The 19502-nt window shown below is 45.3% G+C and overlaps 1 protein-coding gene across 6 annotated transcripts in view; it reads right to left on the bottom strand.

Annotated features, from left to right (window-relative positions):
- The window catches only part of ME3 (malic enzyme 3), a 216541-nt gene that overhangs the window by 19336 nt on the left and 177703 nt on the right, over positions 1-19502 (bottom strand). For all 6 annotated transcript variants that reach the window (XM_027580268.2, XM_027580263.1, XM_027580266.1 and 3 more), the window contains exon 8: positions 9979-10088. In XM_027580268.2, the coding sequence (XP_027436069.1) occupies positions 9979-10088 (110 nt within the window). The remainder of the gene's footprint in view (positions 1-9978; positions 10089-19502) is intronic.

Here is a 19502-nt window from a genome sequence, read left to right as displayed (position 1 = left end):
ATGCTAGGCACTAGGGAAGGTGAATCACACATGGTCCCTGCCCTCAGGGAACTCCCTGTTTGCCAAGGCTTGAGCACCAATAACCATAATGTAATCAGTAGTCAGAGGTCATTGTGTGGAATTCATTGCCTTCATTTATTTATTAAGCATCAATTTTGTACCAGACTCTGAGATACCAAGGATACCCTTGGTAACAAAATAGATTCATTCCTGCTTTGTAAAGAAAGTATTAACTGAAAGTATAACTTTCTAAAGAAAGTATAATTGGTATTAACTGATTGTGTCATCCAAGTGTGATGACAACTATAGAGAAGTTGTTCATAATACACTTTTTGTTAGTTCATGTATAGAAAAGGATATTGTCAGCATCAGCGTATCTTTGCTTCACGCCTTCCCACATACTCTGTGTACCAGGTGTGTTATTGATCATTCCCTAACAGGCCGTGTCTTCTTACACTTCTGTGCTTTGCCCATGCTGTTTACCATTTATCTATAGGACCTTCTGCAGTTTGTTATTTATTCCTTAAGACTCAGTGCACAGGATCTCCTCTGCCAGACATCCTATTTTCCCCAGCCAGGCATCCTTAGCCTCCCCTTCTTTTCCTAGATCTACTTTTTATCTAACCTGAACAAAGTGGGGCTGTATCATGGCCAGGCTCAGCACTGTACTGCATTCAAAAGGAACACCAAGCTGACACCCAAGAAAGCATCAAAAAGCAATTTAAGTCATTATTTAAATCACTTACACAGGCAGTGAGAATTGCATGGTATGACCCTCCTCCAAATTCCTAAATACCCTTGTCTATGATTTTCTCATAGTCCACTTATTGTATCAGCTACTCCCCATTTCTGTCTTTCCGCAAATACCTCCACCCATCCTATATTTGGCTCTTAAGAGCCACTTTTATTTTAGTTCTACTGAGTTAGAGTCTGTATTTCAGAAGGTCTGCAGATGATTTACATGCCCATTTAAACCTGAGATGCACTGAACTAGATGACTTCTCTAGGTGAAGTACTAGTTTCCTTCCATCGGATAGAGGGGTTTTCTGCTCATCTGATTGTATTTCAGACCATCTTCTGCCTCCTCAAAGGAAATGTGCAAGACATGCGCCACCAGATGGCGCCAAAGATATTCCCTCAGAGGACCCCCCCCCCCGCCCCGCCCCTGCCGCCGCGCGCACAATAGTTGATGAATCCTTTCCTTCTCAGACGCCAAGTATCTATTGTGTTAGAACCGGCAAGCTTTACAACTGGGCTTACCTGCAGAAATCCAGTGCTGGATGGGGATTGGAGAGCATGACCTACAACAAGTGCGCAGAGGAGGAAACAGGCCTCTGCCAGTCACCCAGTTGGAAGCAGAGCAGGGAAATGGGGGCTGCTACTTCCATCCCTTCCTGGTCTCTGAAGCCCCACCAGCTTCTCCTGCCTCTGGACTTGAAGGCAGCAGGAGGGGCGTGAAGGGCTTTCCTTGGGGGAGAACTGGAGGGCAGGGGCAGTGGAGGTAGAAGGAAAAGAACTTAGGCAGATGTCAATGACTCCAGAAGGGGTAGAGAAGACAAAACAATGGGAAATCTGATAGGAAAGGATGGAACATTTCCATGAAAGGATACAAGGGCAACTGCCATTTATTGATCACTCTCACCGTGACCTTGACTCTGTGCTGTGTGTGTGCTCAGCTTCATTTGCTCATTTAATCTTTACACAACTCTACCAAGCAGGTACTATGAGCCCCCATGTTTTTCCCCTCTCAGAAGTGGAAAGTGAGGTTCAAAGAAAACAGAAACAATCAGGAGAGAACTTCTGAATCCTCCCACCACTAAGTCTAGAGACCCTCTGCCTCCATGTCCATACACTTTGCCTTTTCTCCTGTCACTATGGGTCAGCTGTCCCTGCTCCTAGCTAAAGCCACCTCCACGTGTGCGCCAGATCCTGTCTGTTTTGCCTACTCAAGGAATTTATCTTGTAATTTTCTCTCTTTTTTTTTTTTTTGCCTCCTTGATTTCTCCTCTGCTGGGTCACTGCCATCAGCATACAAATATGTCATGAAGCTCCCATCTTTAAAAGGCTTTCTGTTGGCTCTGTATAGTCCCACCCTATTTCTTATTTGTAAAGAACTGAACATACTTGTTGCCTCTATTTCTTTTTTCCTCAGTCTCTCTGAAACTCAGTCCAATCAAGCACCTGTCCCACCACCTTGCCAAATTCAGCAGTCAGTCCTCAGCTGCTTCTTCCCTTGGTCTCTCAGCTGCATTGGATACTGCTGCTCTTTTTCCCTTTGGGAAACTCTTTCTGCACTTGGCTCCTGGAGCCCCACACTCCTGCTCTCCTTTCTGGGATCCTCCTCTGGGGCCATCCTGTGAAGTGGCAAGTTACCCTACTTACAGACCAGAGCTCAAGAGGAAAAAGAGCAGTTCTTGAGCCCCATCTTATTAAGTTTGGCAAATAAAGTTATCTCCATCATTAACTTTCATTTGGACAGCTCTGGGTAATGTGTTAGGGATTTGAAAGTGGAGAGGAAGGAAGCCGTTTAGCTTTCTGGAGGTAACCACCTGGAGAAGCCTAGGGGTGCAGGGATGTTGCTGAACCTGGCTTGGGCCCATAAATGCCATGGGCCGCCCAAAGTGTGACTGTTTCCCATTCACAACGAAAGAAAAACAAGTTTTCCTTTTCAGAGGGAGGTTTCCATAATTACATTTCCTGTAAACAGTATTAGAGATGGTACAGTCAGGAAATAGCACAAAAGGACAAGCTGAAAAGGTAGTTTCTAACAGTCCCATTTGACAAAGTTAAAGGAACTTCCATGCTGAACAACAGATTGTGGAGAAAACGGGAAGAACTAGCCATTTCTCAGGTGAGGCAAGGCTGCTGTCCCAGACAGTGACAGGGGCGGGGAGTTAGGCGTGGTCAGGGTCTGCTCCCTGGCTTCAGAGGTCTGGGGCCATGCGGGGCTGGGTGTCCTCCCCTGCAAGGCCAGGCCAGGCCTGCTTCCACCTTCCCACAGCAGCTGGCTACCTTCATTCATTCATTCATTCATTCGTGTCCTGGGGGCCTGTTCTGGGGCTTCATTGTGCTAGGCCTTGGATATAAAAGGATGAATAAAACCATCTGTTCATAGATAGTTAACAGCACATATGTTCAGAAAATTCAAGTTCCCTTAATTGGATACCAAGCAAAGGACTTCTAGACCACTTCAGCCCTATTTCTGTGTCACGAGGAGAATTTTCTGGAACCCCTGGACTTTCTAGAAGGCAGTTCTTAGCCCGTGCATAAGATGGGTCAGACCTATTCTGACACAATTTGGGAGGAACCAGAGGGAATAGTTACCATCTTCTTGGCTTCTTTGGGGTTTTACCTGATGCAACAGGGCAATGGGAGGTCACAGAGGAGCCAGGATCAGATGCAAGAGATCCATGGGAACCTCAGGGCTAGACACAGCCCTGTAAGTGAAGAACAGCCACAGAACATAGAACTTCATGAAAAAAAGAAAGGCTCTGGAGAGAGAAGGTTGAGAAGGCCAGGGGAGGCTTCACTGTGAGGGAGAGAGATTGGAAAGGCCAGGAACTGCTGCTCCTTGTGTGTGGTGATGGTGTGGGGGAGGGGGCAGTAGACCCCTAAGAACTGGAAATAGCTCCTGGTGTCTTGTAAGCAGGAAAACCAGCTGGACAGAGTCTTCAGAGCCATCTGCCCCTTTGGTATCATGATATCTGAGCTCTGGGGAACTTGGAGGCATTCTGCAAAGTGTGTGACTCCTGGGCTCTGGGGAAGAGTGCGGGTCAGCTAGACCCCTGTGGGACAAGCTTGGCCCTGGGTGTGGTACCCTGGAGAAGATGAGGCTTCAGCCTTTAAGGATACACAGAAGTTAGCCAAGAGCAGAAGAGAATTCTAGGCAGAGGGGCCAGCACATTCAAAACCACAGAGTTGGAAGAAAGTTCATAGAACAGTGAGAGGAACTCAGTGGGCTGGAAGAATAGGGTGTATGTGGAACATGGATAAAGGTTCTGCCTCCCTTCTCCTCAGGTTTGCCCACTCCTGTGCTCACACCGATCCCTCTCCTCACCTCCAGCAGAGCCTCTCTGTATTTGGGTATCAACCCTTCCTCCTCCCCACCCCTATACCTATGTGTCAGGAGCCTACTAGGCACCAGAGGTATTAGAACAGCACCGTTACGTGCCCGTCCCCACCTACACATCACCCCTGTCCTTCTAACACCCTGGCACCACAAACAGAGGTCACGATGGAAACACTTCACAGTGAATAAAGCCAACCAGAATAGATGCTGGCTTTTTAAAAGCATCCTGGTTTATTCTGTGGATACCTGCTGATTCTCCTTCCTGGCTGTTAATACTCTTATGTCCATTTTGCAGAGAAAGAAAAGAAGGCCGAGAGGATTTAAGACATGTGGCCAAAGCACAAAACAGAAAAATGGGGAGATTCAGACTTGGGCTTGTCTCAATCCAAGGTCTGACTGTTAAGCTCTCTGACTCACAAATGAAAACTTGAAAGTGTGAGAGGGTGCCGATGGCCTGACCTACCATGGGGCACCCTGACAGGCCCACTGGCCCCGGGGATGTGCTAGGACTCGGGAGCAGTGCCGGTCTGGGGCAGGCTGGTGGGGTAGGAGGATGTTCTGGAACAGACAAGCCAGCTAGACTTTCATGACCCTGACCGCACGGTGTGAGCAGCTCGCAGTGGGGGCCGGAGGGCCAAGGTCACTAGGCCAGCAGCATCCTGCTTCTGGCTCCTGGGGAAGGACACCGCTGGCCTGTCCTCCAGCATGACCATTGCTATTGCTGTTCCCCTTCCAAGTCTCTTTCTCCTCCCCTAAGAGCGGGGATGCTTCTCTGGTCCTGGCTGAAACAAGTCACCTGAGCCCCTGCCTTTTCCAAAATACCTGCGGAGACTGCCAGCTGTAAGTCAGCGCATGCGCAGCCCGGCCCACAGACCCAGCCTGGGGCAGCAGAGGCGACCGCTGGCAGCCTGGGGGAGCCCCGGACCCTTCCAGCCCTGGGGCTCCAGAGGCCCCAGCATGCGGACGGCCCTGTGGGGTCGGTGAATCCCCGGTGTGTGGGACAGCAGGACTGGCCGGGAGACCGTTTGAAGTCTGCTCAGCTCCCGCTCAGCTCTCAGCATGCCCCTGCCCTCACGGAGCGCAGTCTGCGGGGAGCCTGAAGCCTTTGGTCAGATCTTCCACCAAGGATGGGAGGCCGGCCTGGTGTTCAGAGCAGGCAGCGTGGGCCCAGTCTCATTTTTATGTGGGCGGCCTGGTTCCAGTCCCTACCTTGTGTGGGGTGCTGGGCAGATTCTGACGATGAGTCCTGCTGGGGTCCTGCTGGGGTAGGCTGGGCTTGGCCCCAGCAACCACATGTGACTTGTTTCTGGTGTCTGTTTGCCACTGTCATGCCTCCCTCTCTCTCTCCCTCTCTCTCTCTCTCTCTCAGCCCTCTTCAAGTCTGCATGTGGATGTTCCTTTTCTACTTTTGAGCATGGCTATATTGTTTTATGTTTCATTTCTCTTTACTTTGGAGGTAAAAGGGGCCAGTTCTAGCATGAGCTTAATCTTCCATGTTGTCCCACGAGTCCTGGAATTCCTCACCCATCTCTTAATTTCCCACTTAGCACTGAGGACACACATCATAGGCTTCTGGTCCTGGACCCATCAGTAACCAGCTGGTGATGAGGACAAGCCCCTTCCCCTCCCTGGGCCTCCTCTTTGGTCTGTAAACTGGGGGAGTTGGAGGAAGGGATGGGGAAGATGGGAGCAGCAGGCTGCTGGAGACCAGTGACACCCCCACTTATGTGGGATCTGGAATTTAATCCTTAGCAAGAAGACTCCACCGCCTCACACACATGGAGAAATAGGCAGCCTGATATCACGGAGACAGATGGAGAACTTTGACTCAGAAATAACTAGGTTCTAGTCCCACCTTGTACCTGTTTGGCTTTGTGACCTGGAGCAAAATGTAATCCATGAACTTCAGTTTCTTTACCTGTGACATGGGACAGCAATGTCTGTCCTCCCTGAAGGGAGAGGGGCTATTTCGAGGAAGTCGTGAGATAGTGTGTACGAAAAACACTTTTTGCATCTAAAGTCCTGTGTGCATGCAAAATGTTATCACTTTGCAGCTTGGGCTCCCTGGGAAGCAGATTCTGAGACATGTGGAGTGTTCCGGATGTTACCAAGAAATGCCCTTGGCAGGGTGCCTGGGTGGCTCAGTTGTTAAGCGTCTGCCTTTGGCTCAGGTCATGATCCCAGGGTCCTGGGATCGAGCCCCGCATCGGACTCTCTGCTCAGCGGGAAGCCTGCTTCTCCCTCTCCCACTCCCCCTGCTTGTGTTCCCTCTCTCGCTGTGTCTCTCTCTGTCAAATAAATAAAATCTTAAAAAAAAACAAAACAAAAGAAATGCCCTTGGGATCAGCACCTATGGAAGAGGGGAGCGGGAAGCAGGATGGGGCAGAGGAGAAGCCAGGCTGTATGTAGTCCTCAAAACCTCAGCCAACCCCGTGGGGAGCTCTGGAGTTAAAATGTCCCCTTCGCACTGTCCTCCATTGGGCCACAATGGTTGGGCTTCTATATTCCCTCATCACTGGGTGAGGGCGTCTCTGGCAGGGAGGACCGTGGGCAAGGCGGCTCTCTGTACCTGAGACTCTCTGCCTGACACAGCTGACAGCCCTGTCAGCAGTTGGGACAAGTTTTTTCTTGAAGGAAGGTCTGGTGGGGGGGTCCACCTCCACGTCCATCTCTTTACTTTTGTCGCTTACATGGTCATACCTAATGGTCAGGCTGTCCTGATCAAAGACTTGATATTATAGGGATCCTGACATTCTGGTACTATTTGTTAGCTCTTTTTTTTTTTTTTAAGATTTTATTTATTTATTTGACAGAGACACAGCGAGACAGGGAACACAAGCAGGGGGAGTGGGAGAGGGAGAAGCAGACTTCCTGAGGAAGCCTGAGGCGGGACCTGATCCCAGGACCCTGGGATCGTGACCCGAGCCGAAGGTCGATGCCTAATGACTGAGCCACCCAGGTGCCCCACTATTTGCTAGCTCTTGTTACACATTTTAGATTCATGACTTTAGTCTTTAATTTCTGAGGAAAGAATGGGAAATTCCTCTGCTGTCTGCTGTGGGGCCCAGAAAACTATTCCATCTGGCTTTGCCTGGGAGCAAAATAGACTCTGCTGGAACTGGCTATAAACAGGAAACAAAAGCCAATGAATTGATTTAATTAAAACATGCTACGTGTGTGTACACGAGGGTGCACATGTGAAGATGTATATGCATCTGAACGTGCATGATGACCTGGACAAGAGAGAGGCTGCAGGGGCAGGTGTCCGAGGTAGACATGCCCCCAGGAATTGGTGGGTGACCTTCTCAGAAGGTCACTGTGTGTGTGTGTGTGTGTGTGTGTGTGTGTGTGTGTGTGTGTGTCATTCATTCATTCATTCATTCTCCAGTTCCTTATGAAGCAGCTATAATGTGCCGGACGCCGTGCTGGGAACTGGGGAATGAGAACAGATCACACAGTCTCTGTCTCTGGAAGCTTATCGTCTTCTGGGGAGACAGACGATTCAGTGTGGGCATCTGGGGTACAGTGTGGTAAGAGCACTAACGGGGGCACCATGGGAGCTCCCAGTGGGTACCCAAATCAGACTGGGGGAGCAAAGGCCGACATGAGGCCTTCCCTGGGACAGGAGAGCCTGAAGCGGAGTCGTGAAGGCTAAGTAGGAGTTCCTCAGGTGAAGATGATGGGGGAGGAATGAGGAGCAGCGCTTTCATGTGCAGAGAGAACCAACAGGCAAGGAGGTCAGAGGATAACAGTAAGGGCGGGTCAGAGGACAGAGAGGTTAGTGGGGGTGCAAGGGGGGCAGAGATCGGCAGACCCCTGAAGCCTTATGCTTCCAGTGGGGGAGTGTGAACTTTCTCGTGAAGAGGGAGTTGACAGCCCTGGTTTCATCCTAGAGGTGCTCTCTGGTGGCGGTGGGGGCCAGTGGAGGCAGAGGGATGGCAGGGCCCGGATGTGTCCCTGTGCCCATGTTTATGAGGATGTATACACAGGACTGCGTGTGTGTGTGTGTGTGTGTGTGTGTGTGTGTGCGCGCGCGCGCGTGCGCGCCCATCTGGAGTCTGCACCAGCTGTGTGGCCCCCATGGACTTGTTTTCCACTCCCACCTTCTGGCCTTGGCAGCCCCGTGGACCCAGGGGGATGGCTGTTCTGCCGCTGACTCAGAGTGAGGGCCATGACGGGGGAGTTGGTCAGGGGCTAGCCCGCAGGTGTTTCCTCAAGGGCTGTGGTCCCAGCCCTGCCCACTGGGCTAACAGTGGGGTGACCGGCAGGCGGGCAGGGAGTGAATGCGCTGCCCTGTCTGTGCAGAGCACCCCACTTCTCTGGGTGAGGCTGGGCCGGCGGCCAATGCTTGGCCCAGGCCCATACATCTGGGAGGACAGCATCCCCTGGGCTGGGGGAAGGGTTGCCATGGGTCAGCTTGCCCTTACTGGGTCTCCTCTCTCTGGCTACCCACTCTTCAAGTGCTGAAGTCATATATTTTGATCTTAATTGTCTAATAATATGCTTAACTGTGCTATCATGCCTCTTGAAAATTTATGACCAAAAAAAACCCCATTTATCACATTTCTTTAGCCCTTAATGTGGGCCACAGGAAAGGGCCTTTGGTTTTGTAATCATGTAAGGTCTTGGAACTGTATGGTGAGTGATTATGAACTTAGACTTTAGAGTCCAAATTTCAACGCTACACTTACTATATAAGCTTATTCTCTCTGTGCCTCAGTTTCTTCATTCCTAAGACAGAGATGATAAAATCTCATAGGATCAAAAGTGTAAAGTACTTAAAACAGTGCCTGATGTACAATAAATATTCAGCTCTAAACCTTAGCTATTATTACACAGGTTTGAATTCTCCTAGGTGTAACCCTAACTCATCTGATGAAAAGTTGTGACCTTTTTGGGTCTCATCTGCAAAAAGGAAGGGTTGGCCAATCTTTTACTCCCAAGGACCAACACCTGTCCCCCACCAACTTGTTCTTGTTCTGACATGCATTTTTGCTTTTGAAAGATTTTGCATGCCAAACTTCATTTGTTAAATAATAATCTGTATGTCCTCAGGTGTCTCCTGAGCTTATAAAATACTGGGAATGGTTCCCAATGCTCTTATTGAGAAGGCCTGGATCAGGAGAGATGATGTGTGAGGGACTCGCCCTCCCCTCCAGTTTCACATACTGGCATCTCCACAGCAAGAAGCAAGTGCCTTCAGATACTTCTGGGCCATAGAACAGGTAACCCAGTTGACCCTGCACTAGAAGATGCTTCCCATTGGCTTTTGGAATGCCCTGGGGCCCTGGTGTCAATGTCTTTCATAGTTATCATTCTGAGTAGCATGCATTCCAGCCAAATTATGGGCTGGATAGGGCTATACCTAGTGTTTGGGAAAGCCAAGAGTGAGTTACTGAGGCTGTTTCCCAGCCATTTTTATGGTGATTGATGCTCTGGTCTGATAAGTCCTATGCACACTAGTACATAGTGTATAGAAAGTACACTTTCTATACATTAGCTCTTTAAATTTTCATAATAATCTTCCAAGGCAGTTATTATCATCCCAATAACTAGAGGATACAACTACAGCTCAGAGATTTGATTAGCCCAAGTTCAACTGGCTAGAAAATGGCAGCATTGGTTAGTATTTCTCTCAGATATTAAATCCCATAATTCTTACTTTCCTCTGAAGCAGTAATCGTGTCCACTTGATAGGTGAGGAAACTGAGGCCTAGCAAAGTTAAGGGACTTTTCCAAAGTCAGAGAGCTAAGAATCAGCCAAGTGGGAGTTGGCCCCAACATGAATGCTCTTTCTGCCCCAGCTGTGGGCAGTGGGCGAGCCGGGAGGCGCCCCCACTCCAGCACGCAGGGCAGCCTGTGGGAAGGCCTCAGTCCTCAGTGGCTTTGTCAGGCAGGGCAAGCCTTACCTTGGATGTCATCGTTGAACATGCAGTATTTGTTGCGGTATTTGTTGAGCAGGCGGAAGGCATTGGCATTGGCAAAGTCTTCAAACTGGATGAGGCAATTTATTCCAAACCTGTGGGCAGGGAAAGGGAAGCACTCGTGATTGCCTCCCCACAGCCAGTCCCTGGCAGATCCCAGCCTGCCCTGGGGAGTGGGGAGGCACAGGACAGGAGGTAGTGGGGGCAGCATGGCTCCTGCGCTGGGGCTTTTGCCACCTGGCTGGCTCCTGGACTCCTGGGCTCTGCCTGCCCCCATGATGGATGAGGACGGGGAAGGGACAGAGTAGGAACACCGGGTCTGGTGGTCTGCTGAGCCCATATCCCTGGCTCTAATGTAGGCTGGGGGCTGCCATGGGCTATGGATGGCAGACCCTGGGGGGTGATGGCAAGACCTGAGATGGGGCCTGCCCTCCTTGGGGCCTGCGGCCATCTGAAATCCCAGCAGCAAGCTCACTCCCACCCAAGTGCATGCAGAAACCCCCACTTCCCAACCACTGGGGCCTACAGAGCCTCTGCAGCCTGCACATATCTCCCTGGGTGGGTCCTGAGACATGGAGCTCCTCCACCAGACTCTTCTGGGTTCAGGCATTGTGTCCTGCTCAGATGCAAGGAAGGCTGGCAAAGGCCACTACATGAAGGCACTGTCATCTACCCACACTTTGATAAGGGTGTTTGCCAACTTGCAGGTACACAAGAATCAGTTCGTGAGCTTGCTTGAAATACAGAGCCCCAGGCTCATCTGCCAGAGATTCTCGTTCAGTGAGTTTGGGGCAGGGCTTGGGAATGTACCTTTTTTCCCTCCAGGTTTATTGTGGTAGAATTCACAAAAATCATATATTTAAGATGTACAATGGGATACTGTGATATACGTATACATTATGAAATGATGACCACCCCAGATTGTTTGGATTCTGATAGTCCAGAAGCTCTGAGAAATACTGCCTTAGTGGATGAAGACAATGCCCATTAACTGCTTGATATGCCTTATTCAAAATCTATGCTACAATTGACTCTTAGATTTCAGGGTCAGGGAAAAGTTTGTATTTCCTACAAAGCGACTGTATTATTCGTAACCCATTTTTCCTGTTGACATTGTGAGAAAGCTGAGCACTCAGTTTTCTGCTTCTGTGATGCAGGCAACCTCAGAGCCCCCTTTCTGCACACACCCTTCCCCTTCCTCCTTTCTTGCTTTTGATCCTCATTGTGATAGTTTGTTCTATTGTGCCTTTTATTGGAAACAAGCATGACACAAATTATTAAAAATTACCTAATACATAGACATACATACATGGGTCCATTTGTCTCTAACAGTATCTGAGTTCACATTCATTGAGAAAAAGTGCCCTGATTGATCAGCCAGGAGTGTTGGGGCAGGAGCTAGGGAGAAGGGGTCTGCTACTCCCAACCTGGTGTGAACCAGAGGCTTGGGACCAGCTGTGGAAAGACAGATTTATGCCCCTGCTAGAAAATGTGGTGGTGAGGGGCACACACCTGGTGGGCTCCCTGTGCTATTGGGGGCATTTTTCCGATGAGGCTGGTGGCTATGAGGGGTGAGTAGTACTGAATTAGCCCAGAAACTTCTTTTTCAACCTCATGATTTTGTGCCTGGCTTACCCTGCACAATAGAAATCCAGTGGCAGGTAAATATTTGCACTTCTCATGGTCCTTCCAGAACCTTAGTGAGTTGAAGCTGTTGGTGGGAGGACTTGGAGGTGGGTTCATGTGACAGGGGCAGAAATGGAGAGATTGTGACTTCCATAGTCCAGTACTAACAGTGCTGGGCATGGGTCAGCAGGTTTGTGTGCCTAACCTGGCTCAGAGTAGTCTGACACCTGTCACTTCACTCCTCAATTTTGCCTTGGTTTTCCATCTATCAGTGGGCACAGTCATGTCTGCCTGGCCAACTGCAGTGGGCTTTTGTGAGCATGAAAAGCTGGGGTGATTTTTAAATTGTAAAGTGCAAAACACACGTGTCATCTTGGCCACAATTCTTATTTACAGTCACAGAGCAAGTACTATTTGCGGTGAGGAGAAGGGCTCGCTGCATCTCCAGACCCACCATCCAGCCCCCTTCTCGTTATACAGTGAATAAAACTGAAAAAGAAAACCTCCTGTGCACAAATATAATGCTATTCTTGCCGAGCCAAAATTTACTGTGAATTTTTTCCCAGGGTGTGAATTTCATGTATTTGGATTGGGAGGGGGACAGAATGTCTTTGGTTGTTGGTGACATTTTGCTATATATAATCCTCACAAGACTCCCAGTGTTGCTCCACGACTGGCCTGGAGCTAAAATGCCGAAAAGGTCAGACAACAAAGCAATGGGATGCACGTTCTTTCTCTCTTTCTTAAACACACGCACATGCGCGCGCACACACACCCACACACCCACACACCCCTCTCCTCCCCCCCACACTTGACCTTTAAGCAATACTACTTTGAGGTAAAAATAAGGTAAGAATTATAAATAAATACCTCTGTTCAGTGCACAATTACTCTTTCATATTAAATTGAGTTTTTTATGAGTAAATTTTTATTTTACTTTTTACTTTTTACCTTTTAAATTTATTTTTTAAATCCAGTGTAGTTACCATGCAGTGTTATATTTTGGATGTACAATACAGTGATTCAACAATTCTATACATTACTCAGTGCTCATCAAGATAAGTGTACTCTTAATCCCCATCACCTGTTTCACCCATCCCCCACCCACCTCCCCTCTGCTAACCATCAGTTTGTTCTCTATAGTTAAGAGTCTGTTTTTTGGTTTGTTTCTTTCCCCCCACTTTGTTCATTTGTTTTGTTTCTTAAATTCCACATGAGTGAAATCATATGGTATAGGTCTTTCTCGGACTGGCTTACTTTGCTTAGCATAATACGCTCTAGTTCCAACCATGTTGTTGCAAATGGCAAGATTTCTTCTTTTATGGTGAATAATATTGTATTGTGTATATATACCACATCTTCTTTATCCATTTATCTATTGACAGACACTTAGGCTGCTTCTGTAATATGGCTATTATAAAGAACACTGCAATAAATATAGAGGTGCATATATCCTTTTGAATTGGTGTTTTCATATTCTTTGGGTAAATAGTAGTGTGATTACTGGGTCATAGGATAGTTCTATTTTTAATTTTTTGAGTAACCTCCATACTGTCTTCCACAGTAACTGGCTGCACCAGTTTGCCTTCCCACCAACAGTGCACTAAGGTTCCTTTTTCTCTACATCCTTGCCAGCACTTGTTTCTTGAGTTTTTAATCGTAATGATTCTGACAGGTGTGAGGTGATATCTCATTGTGGTTTTGATTTGCATTTCCCTCAGATGAGTGATGTTGAACATCTTTTCATATATCTGTTGGCATCTGTATGTCATCTTTGGAGAAATGTCAGTTCATGTCTTCTGCCCATTTTTTACTTGGATTATTTTGGTGTCATCTTTGGAGAAATGTCGGTTCATGTCTTCTGCCCATTTTTTACTTGGATTATTTTGGTGTTAAGTTGTATAAGTTCTTCACATATTTTGGGTACTAACCCTTTATCAGATATGTCATTTGCAGATATTTTCTCTCATTCTCCCATAGGCTGTCTTTTAGTTTTGTTGGTTGTTTCTTCTGCTATGCAGAAGCTTTTTATTTTGATGTAGTCCCAATACTTTATTTTTGCTTTTGTTTCCCTTGTCTCAGGAGACATATCTAGAAAGAAGTTCCTTTGGCTGATGTCAGAGAAATTACAGCCTCTATTCTCTTCTAGGATTTTTATGGTTTCAGGTCTCACATTTAGGTCCTTAATCCATTTTGAGTTAATTTTTTGTGTATGGTGTAAGAAAGTGGTCCAGTTTCATTCTTTTGCATGTAGCTGTCCAGTTTTCCCAATACCATTTGTTGACGAGACTGTCTTTTGCCCACTAGATATTCTTTCCTGCTTTGTCGAAGATTAACTGACTATATAATTGTGGGTTTATTTCTGGTCTTTCTATTTTGTTTTATTGACGTGTCTATTTTTTTGCCAGTACCATACTGTTTTGATTACTACAGCTTTGTAATATAACTTGAAGTCTGGAATTGGGATACCTTCAGTGTTTTTTTTTTTTTAAGATTGCTTTGGCTATTCAGGGTCTTTTGTGGTTTCCTACAAATTTTAGGATTGTTTTTTCTAGTTCTGTAAAACATGCTGTTGGTATTTTGATAGGGATTGTATCTGTAGATTGCTTTGGGTAATATAGACATTTTAACAATATTGTTCTTCCAATCCATGAGCATGAAATGTCTTTTGATTTCTTTCTGTTATCTTCAATTTCTTTCATCAATGTTTTATAGTTTTCAGAGTACAGGTCTTTTACCTCTCTGGGTAAGTTTATTTTTAGGTATTTTATTCTTTTTGGTGCAGTCATAAATGGGATTGTTTTCTTAATTTCTCTTTCTGCTGCTTCATTAGCAGTGTATAGAAATACTACAGATTTCTGTACATTGGTTTTGTATTCTACAACTTTACTGAATTCATTTATTAGTTCTGGTAGTTTCTTGGTGGAGTCTTCAGGGTTTTCTACATATAGCATCATGTCATCTGCCAATAGTGGAAGTTTTACTTCTTCCTTACCAATTTGGTTGCCTTTTATTTCTTCTTGTTGTCTGATTGCTGTGGCTAGGACTATGTTGAATAAAAGTGGTGAGAGTGGAAATCCTTGTCTTGTACCTGACCTTAGGGGAAAAGTTCTGTTTTTCCCCATTGAGTATGCTGTTAGCTGTGGGTTTTTTATATCTGGACTTTATTATGTTGAGGTATATTCCCTCTAAGCTTACTTTGTTGACGATTTTTATCATAAATGGATGTTGTACTTCATCAAATGCTTTTTCTGCATAACTACTGAAATAATCATATGGTTTTTATCCTTTTTCTTATTGATATGATGTATCATGTTGATTGATTTGCAAATATTGAACCATCCTTGCATCCCAGGAATAAATCCCACTTGACTGTGGTGAATGATTATTTTAATATGTGGTTGGATTCGGTTTTCCAATACTTTGTTGAGGATTTTTGCATCTATGTTCATCAAAAATACGGACCTGTTGTTCTCTTTTTTGTGGTGTCTTTATCTGGTTTTTGTATCAGGGTATTGCTGGCCTTATAGAATGAATTTGGAAGTTTTTCTTCCTCTTCTATTTTTTTTTTTTTTTTGGAAAAATTTGAGAAGAGTAGGTATTAATTCTTCTTTAAATGTTAGGTAGGATTTACCCGTGAAGCTGTCTGGTCCTGGACTTTTGTTTGTTGGGAGTTTTTTGATTATTGATTCAATTTCATTGCTGGTAATCAGTCTGTTCTATTTTTCTATTTCTTCCTGCTTCAGTTTTGGTATGTTGCATGTTTCTAGAATGTTTCCATTTCTTCTAGGTTGTCCAATTTGTTGGCATATAATTTTTCATAATATTCTCTTACAATCCTTTATATTTCTGTAGTGTCGGTTATTTCTCTTCTTTCATTTGTGATTTTATTTTATTTGAGTCCTCTCTCTCTCTCTCTCAGTCTGGCTAGAGATTTACCAATTGTGTTAATCTTTTCAAAGAATCATCTCCTGGTTTCAGTGATCTGTTCTACTGTTTTTTTTTTTTTTTTTAGTTTTCATATCATTTATTTCTGCTCTGATCTTTATTATTTTCTTCCTTCTGCTGGGTTTGGGTTTTCTTTGTTCTTCTTTTTCTAGCTCCCTTAGGTGTAAGGTTAGGCTATTTATTGAGATTTTTCTTGCTTCTTGAGATAGGCCTGTATTGCTATAAACTTCCCTCTTAGAACCACTTTTGCTGCATCCCAGAGATTTTGTACTGTTGTTTTTTGTTTTCATTTTTTTTATTCATTGTTTAGTACCATGTTATTTAACCTCCACATATTTGTGGTCTTTTCAGATTTTTTCTTGTGATTGATTTCTAGTTTCATAGCATTGTGATCAGAAAAGATGCATGGTATGACTTTGATCTTTTTTAATTTGTTGAGACTTGTTTTATGGCCTAATATGTGATCTTCTCTGAAGAATTTCATGTGTGCATATGAAAAGAATGTGTATTCTGCTCTTTTTGGATTGAATATTCTGAATATATCTGTTAAATTCATCTGGTTTGGTGTGTCATTCAAAGTCACTCTTTCCTTGTTGATTCTCTGTTTGGATGATCTGTCCACTGAGGTAAGTGGGGTATTAAAATCCCCTACTATTATTGTATCACAATCAGTTAGTTCCTTTATGTTTGTTATTAACTGTTTTATGCATTTGGGTGCTTCTATTTTGGGTGCATAAATATTTACAATTGTTATATCTTCTTGTTGGATTGTCCCCTTTATTATTACATAGTGCCCCTCTTTGTCTATTTTTACAGCCTTAGTATGAAAGTCTATTTTGTCAGATATAAGTATTGCTACTCTGGTTTTCCATTTGCATGAAAAATGTTTCTCCATACCCACACTTTCAGTCTGCATGTGTCTTTAGGTCTCAAATGAGTCTCTTGTAGGCAGCATTTAAATGGATCTTGTTTTTATCCATGCCATCACCCTATCTCTTTTGATTGGAGCATTTAATCCATTACATTCAAACTAATTATTGATAAGTATGTATTTATTGCCATTTTGTTACTTGTTTTGTCGTTGTTTTTGTAGTTCCTCTCTGATCCTTTCTTCTCTTGATCTCTTTTATAGTTTCCTGACTTTCTTTAGTGATATACTTGGATCCTTTTCTCTTTACTCGTTGCATATCTATTACTGATTTTTGATTTGTGGTTACCATTTGGTTTGTATATAACATCTTCTGCAGATAGCAGTCTATATTAGGTTGATGGCTGCTTACATTTGAGCCCTTTACACAAATTCTTTACTCCTTTCCTCACCACATTTCTGATATATGGTATCATACTGTACATCCTTTTATTTTGTGACTCCCTTCATGATTTTTACAGATATACTTATTTTTACTCCTTTTGTGTTATTTTTTTTACTCTTATTTATGGTCTTTCCTTTCCACTCAGAGAATTCCCTTTAACATTTCTTGTAGGGGGCGCCTGGGTGGCTCAGTTGGTTAAGCGACTGCCTTCAGCTCAGGTCATGATCCTGGAGTCCCGGGATCGAGTCCCACATTGGGCTCCCTGCTCAGCAGGGAGTCTGCTCCTCCCTCTGACCCTCCCCTCCTCATGTGCTCTCTCTTTTTCTCAAATAAATGAATAAATAAAATCTTTAAAAAAAACCATTTCTTGTAGGGCTGGTTTAGTTGTCATGAACTCTTTTAGCTTTTGTCTTGAAACTATTTCTCCTATTCTGAATGATAGCCTTGCTGAATAGAGTATTCTTGGCTGCAGATTTTTCCCTTTCAACACTTTGAATATATTATGCCACTCCCTTCTGGCTTGGAAAGTTTCTGCTTAAAAATCCCCTGATAGCCTTATAGGGTTTCCCTTGTATATAACTGACTTCTTTTCTCTTGCCTTTTTTTTTTTTTTTTTTTTAAGATTTATGTATTTATTTGAGAGAGAGAGTTTGAGTAGGGGAAGGGGAAGAGGGAGAGGGAGACAAGCAGACTCCCTGCTGAGCAAGGAGCCTGACATGGGGCTCGATCCCAGGACTCTGAGATCATGACCTGAGCTGAAATCAGGAGTCGGTCACTCAACTGACTGAGCTACCCAGGGACCCCTTCTCTTGCTGCTTTAAAATTTTTTTCTTTATTGCTACTTTTGCCATTTTAATTACTATGTGTCTTGGTGTAGACCTACCTCCTTGAGTTGATTTTGGTGGGGGGGGTCTCTGTGCTTCCTGGATCTGCATATTAGTTTCCTTCCCCAGATAGGGAAGTTTTCAGCTATTATTTCTTCAAATAAATTTTCTGTCCTCCCCCTTTTTTTCCCCTCTTTCTCTTAATTTTTTATTTTTTAGTGATCTCTACACCTAATGTGGGACTCGAACCCATGACCCTAAGATCAAAAGTCACATGCTCTTCTGACTGAGCCAGCCCCCTTATCTCTCTTTTCTTCCTCTGGAATCCTTATAATGGGAATGTTTTTATGCTTAATGGAGTTGCTGAGTTTCCTAAGTCTATTCTCATTTTGCATAATTTTCTTTTTCTCTCACCTTCTCAGCTTGAGTACTTTCCATTACTGTGCCTCCAGGTCACTCATTTGTTCCTCTGCTTCCTTTAGCCTGCTATTTAGTCCATCTAGTGTATTTTTAATCTCATTTATTGTGCTCTTCATCTTTGATTGGTTCTTTTTTGTGTTTTCTATCTCTTTGTTAAGGGTTTCACTGATGTCCTCCACTCTTTTCTCAAGTCCAGTGAGTAACTTTATGACCATTACTTGAAATCCTTAATATGGTATATTATTTATATCCATTTTGCTTTGATCTTCTGCTGTGGTTTTGTCCTGTTCTTTCATTTGGGACGTATTCCTCTGTTTCCTCATTTTGTCTAACTCTCTGTGTCTGTTTCTGTGGATTAGGAAATTCAGCTACATCTCTTGCTCTTGAAAGTAATGGCCTTATGAAGAAGAGGTCCTTCAGTGTCCTACAGTGCTGTGTCTCCTGTTCACCAGAACCTGCCACTTCAGGGTTGTCTCCTGCGTGTGTTGCATGTGCCCTGCTGTGTGTCCTGGATACCTTTTTCCTTCAGGCCATTCATCTGCAGAGGATCTCTTTGCCTGTTGTAGGCAGGGTTTGATCCCCGCTCAGGTGAGGCATGCAGTTTCAACAAGGTGGGGCCACTGTTGGGACCAGGGCTGTGTGGGTGGGCTGTGCAATTTTAACAATGTGCACTTCTGGCTTCTACAGCACCTGCAGCCACCAGCACAGGGACAGAGGCCCTGCACATGCCCAAATTGGGAGATGTGGTGTTGGCAAGATTTGTGCTAGTCTTCTGGGGGAGGGGCCTGCAGTGCCAGTACTGAGGCAAGTGTGACTGGGAGGAGTGGATCCGCCAAAGTGAGGGTGGCAGGGCTTGGTGTAAGCAAGTTAGGTAGTGAATGTTGCCTCTGTGCTGGTACCCACAGGTGGTTGTGTGTTTATGCCGGGGGGTGGGGGAGGGAAATGGCTCCTGCCAGCTCCTTTGTTCCTGGGGAAGTCCCTCTAGGAACCCTGCCCCTCCAGGACCTGCTCTGAGATGTGCAAATAACTCTCCCTCCTGTCTGCCCCAGGTGTTTTTTAGACTGCTGCTGCTAGGCTGTATCTCCACAGGCCATTTGTCATGCTGTCTCTTTAAGTGCAGGGACTCAGCTTCCTATTACCCTCTGGGCTCTTCCAGAGCTGAGCCCTCTGATTTTTAAAACTCCAGGCTTGGGGCGCCTGGGTGCTTCAGTCATTAAGTGTCTGCCTTTGGCTCGGGTCATGATCCCAGGGTCCTGGGATCAAGCCCCGCATCGGGCTCCCTGCTCAGCGGGAAGCCTGCTTCTCCCTCTCCCACTCCCCCTGCTTGTGTTACCTCTCTCGCTGTGTCTCTCTCTGTCAAATAAATAAATACAATCTT

The sequence above is a fragment of the Zalophus californianus genome, chromosome 11 (genome assembly GCF_009762305.2).
Source record: "Zalophus californianus isolate mZalCal1 chromosome 11, mZalCal1.pri.v2, whole genome shotgun sequence".
Classification (NCBI taxonomy): domain Eukaryota; kingdom Metazoa; phylum Chordata; class Mammalia; order Carnivora; family Otariidae; genus Zalophus; species Zalophus californianus.
Note: the sequence above shows the minus strand (reverse complement) of the source record. Positions and strands in the feature narration are given on the sequence as shown.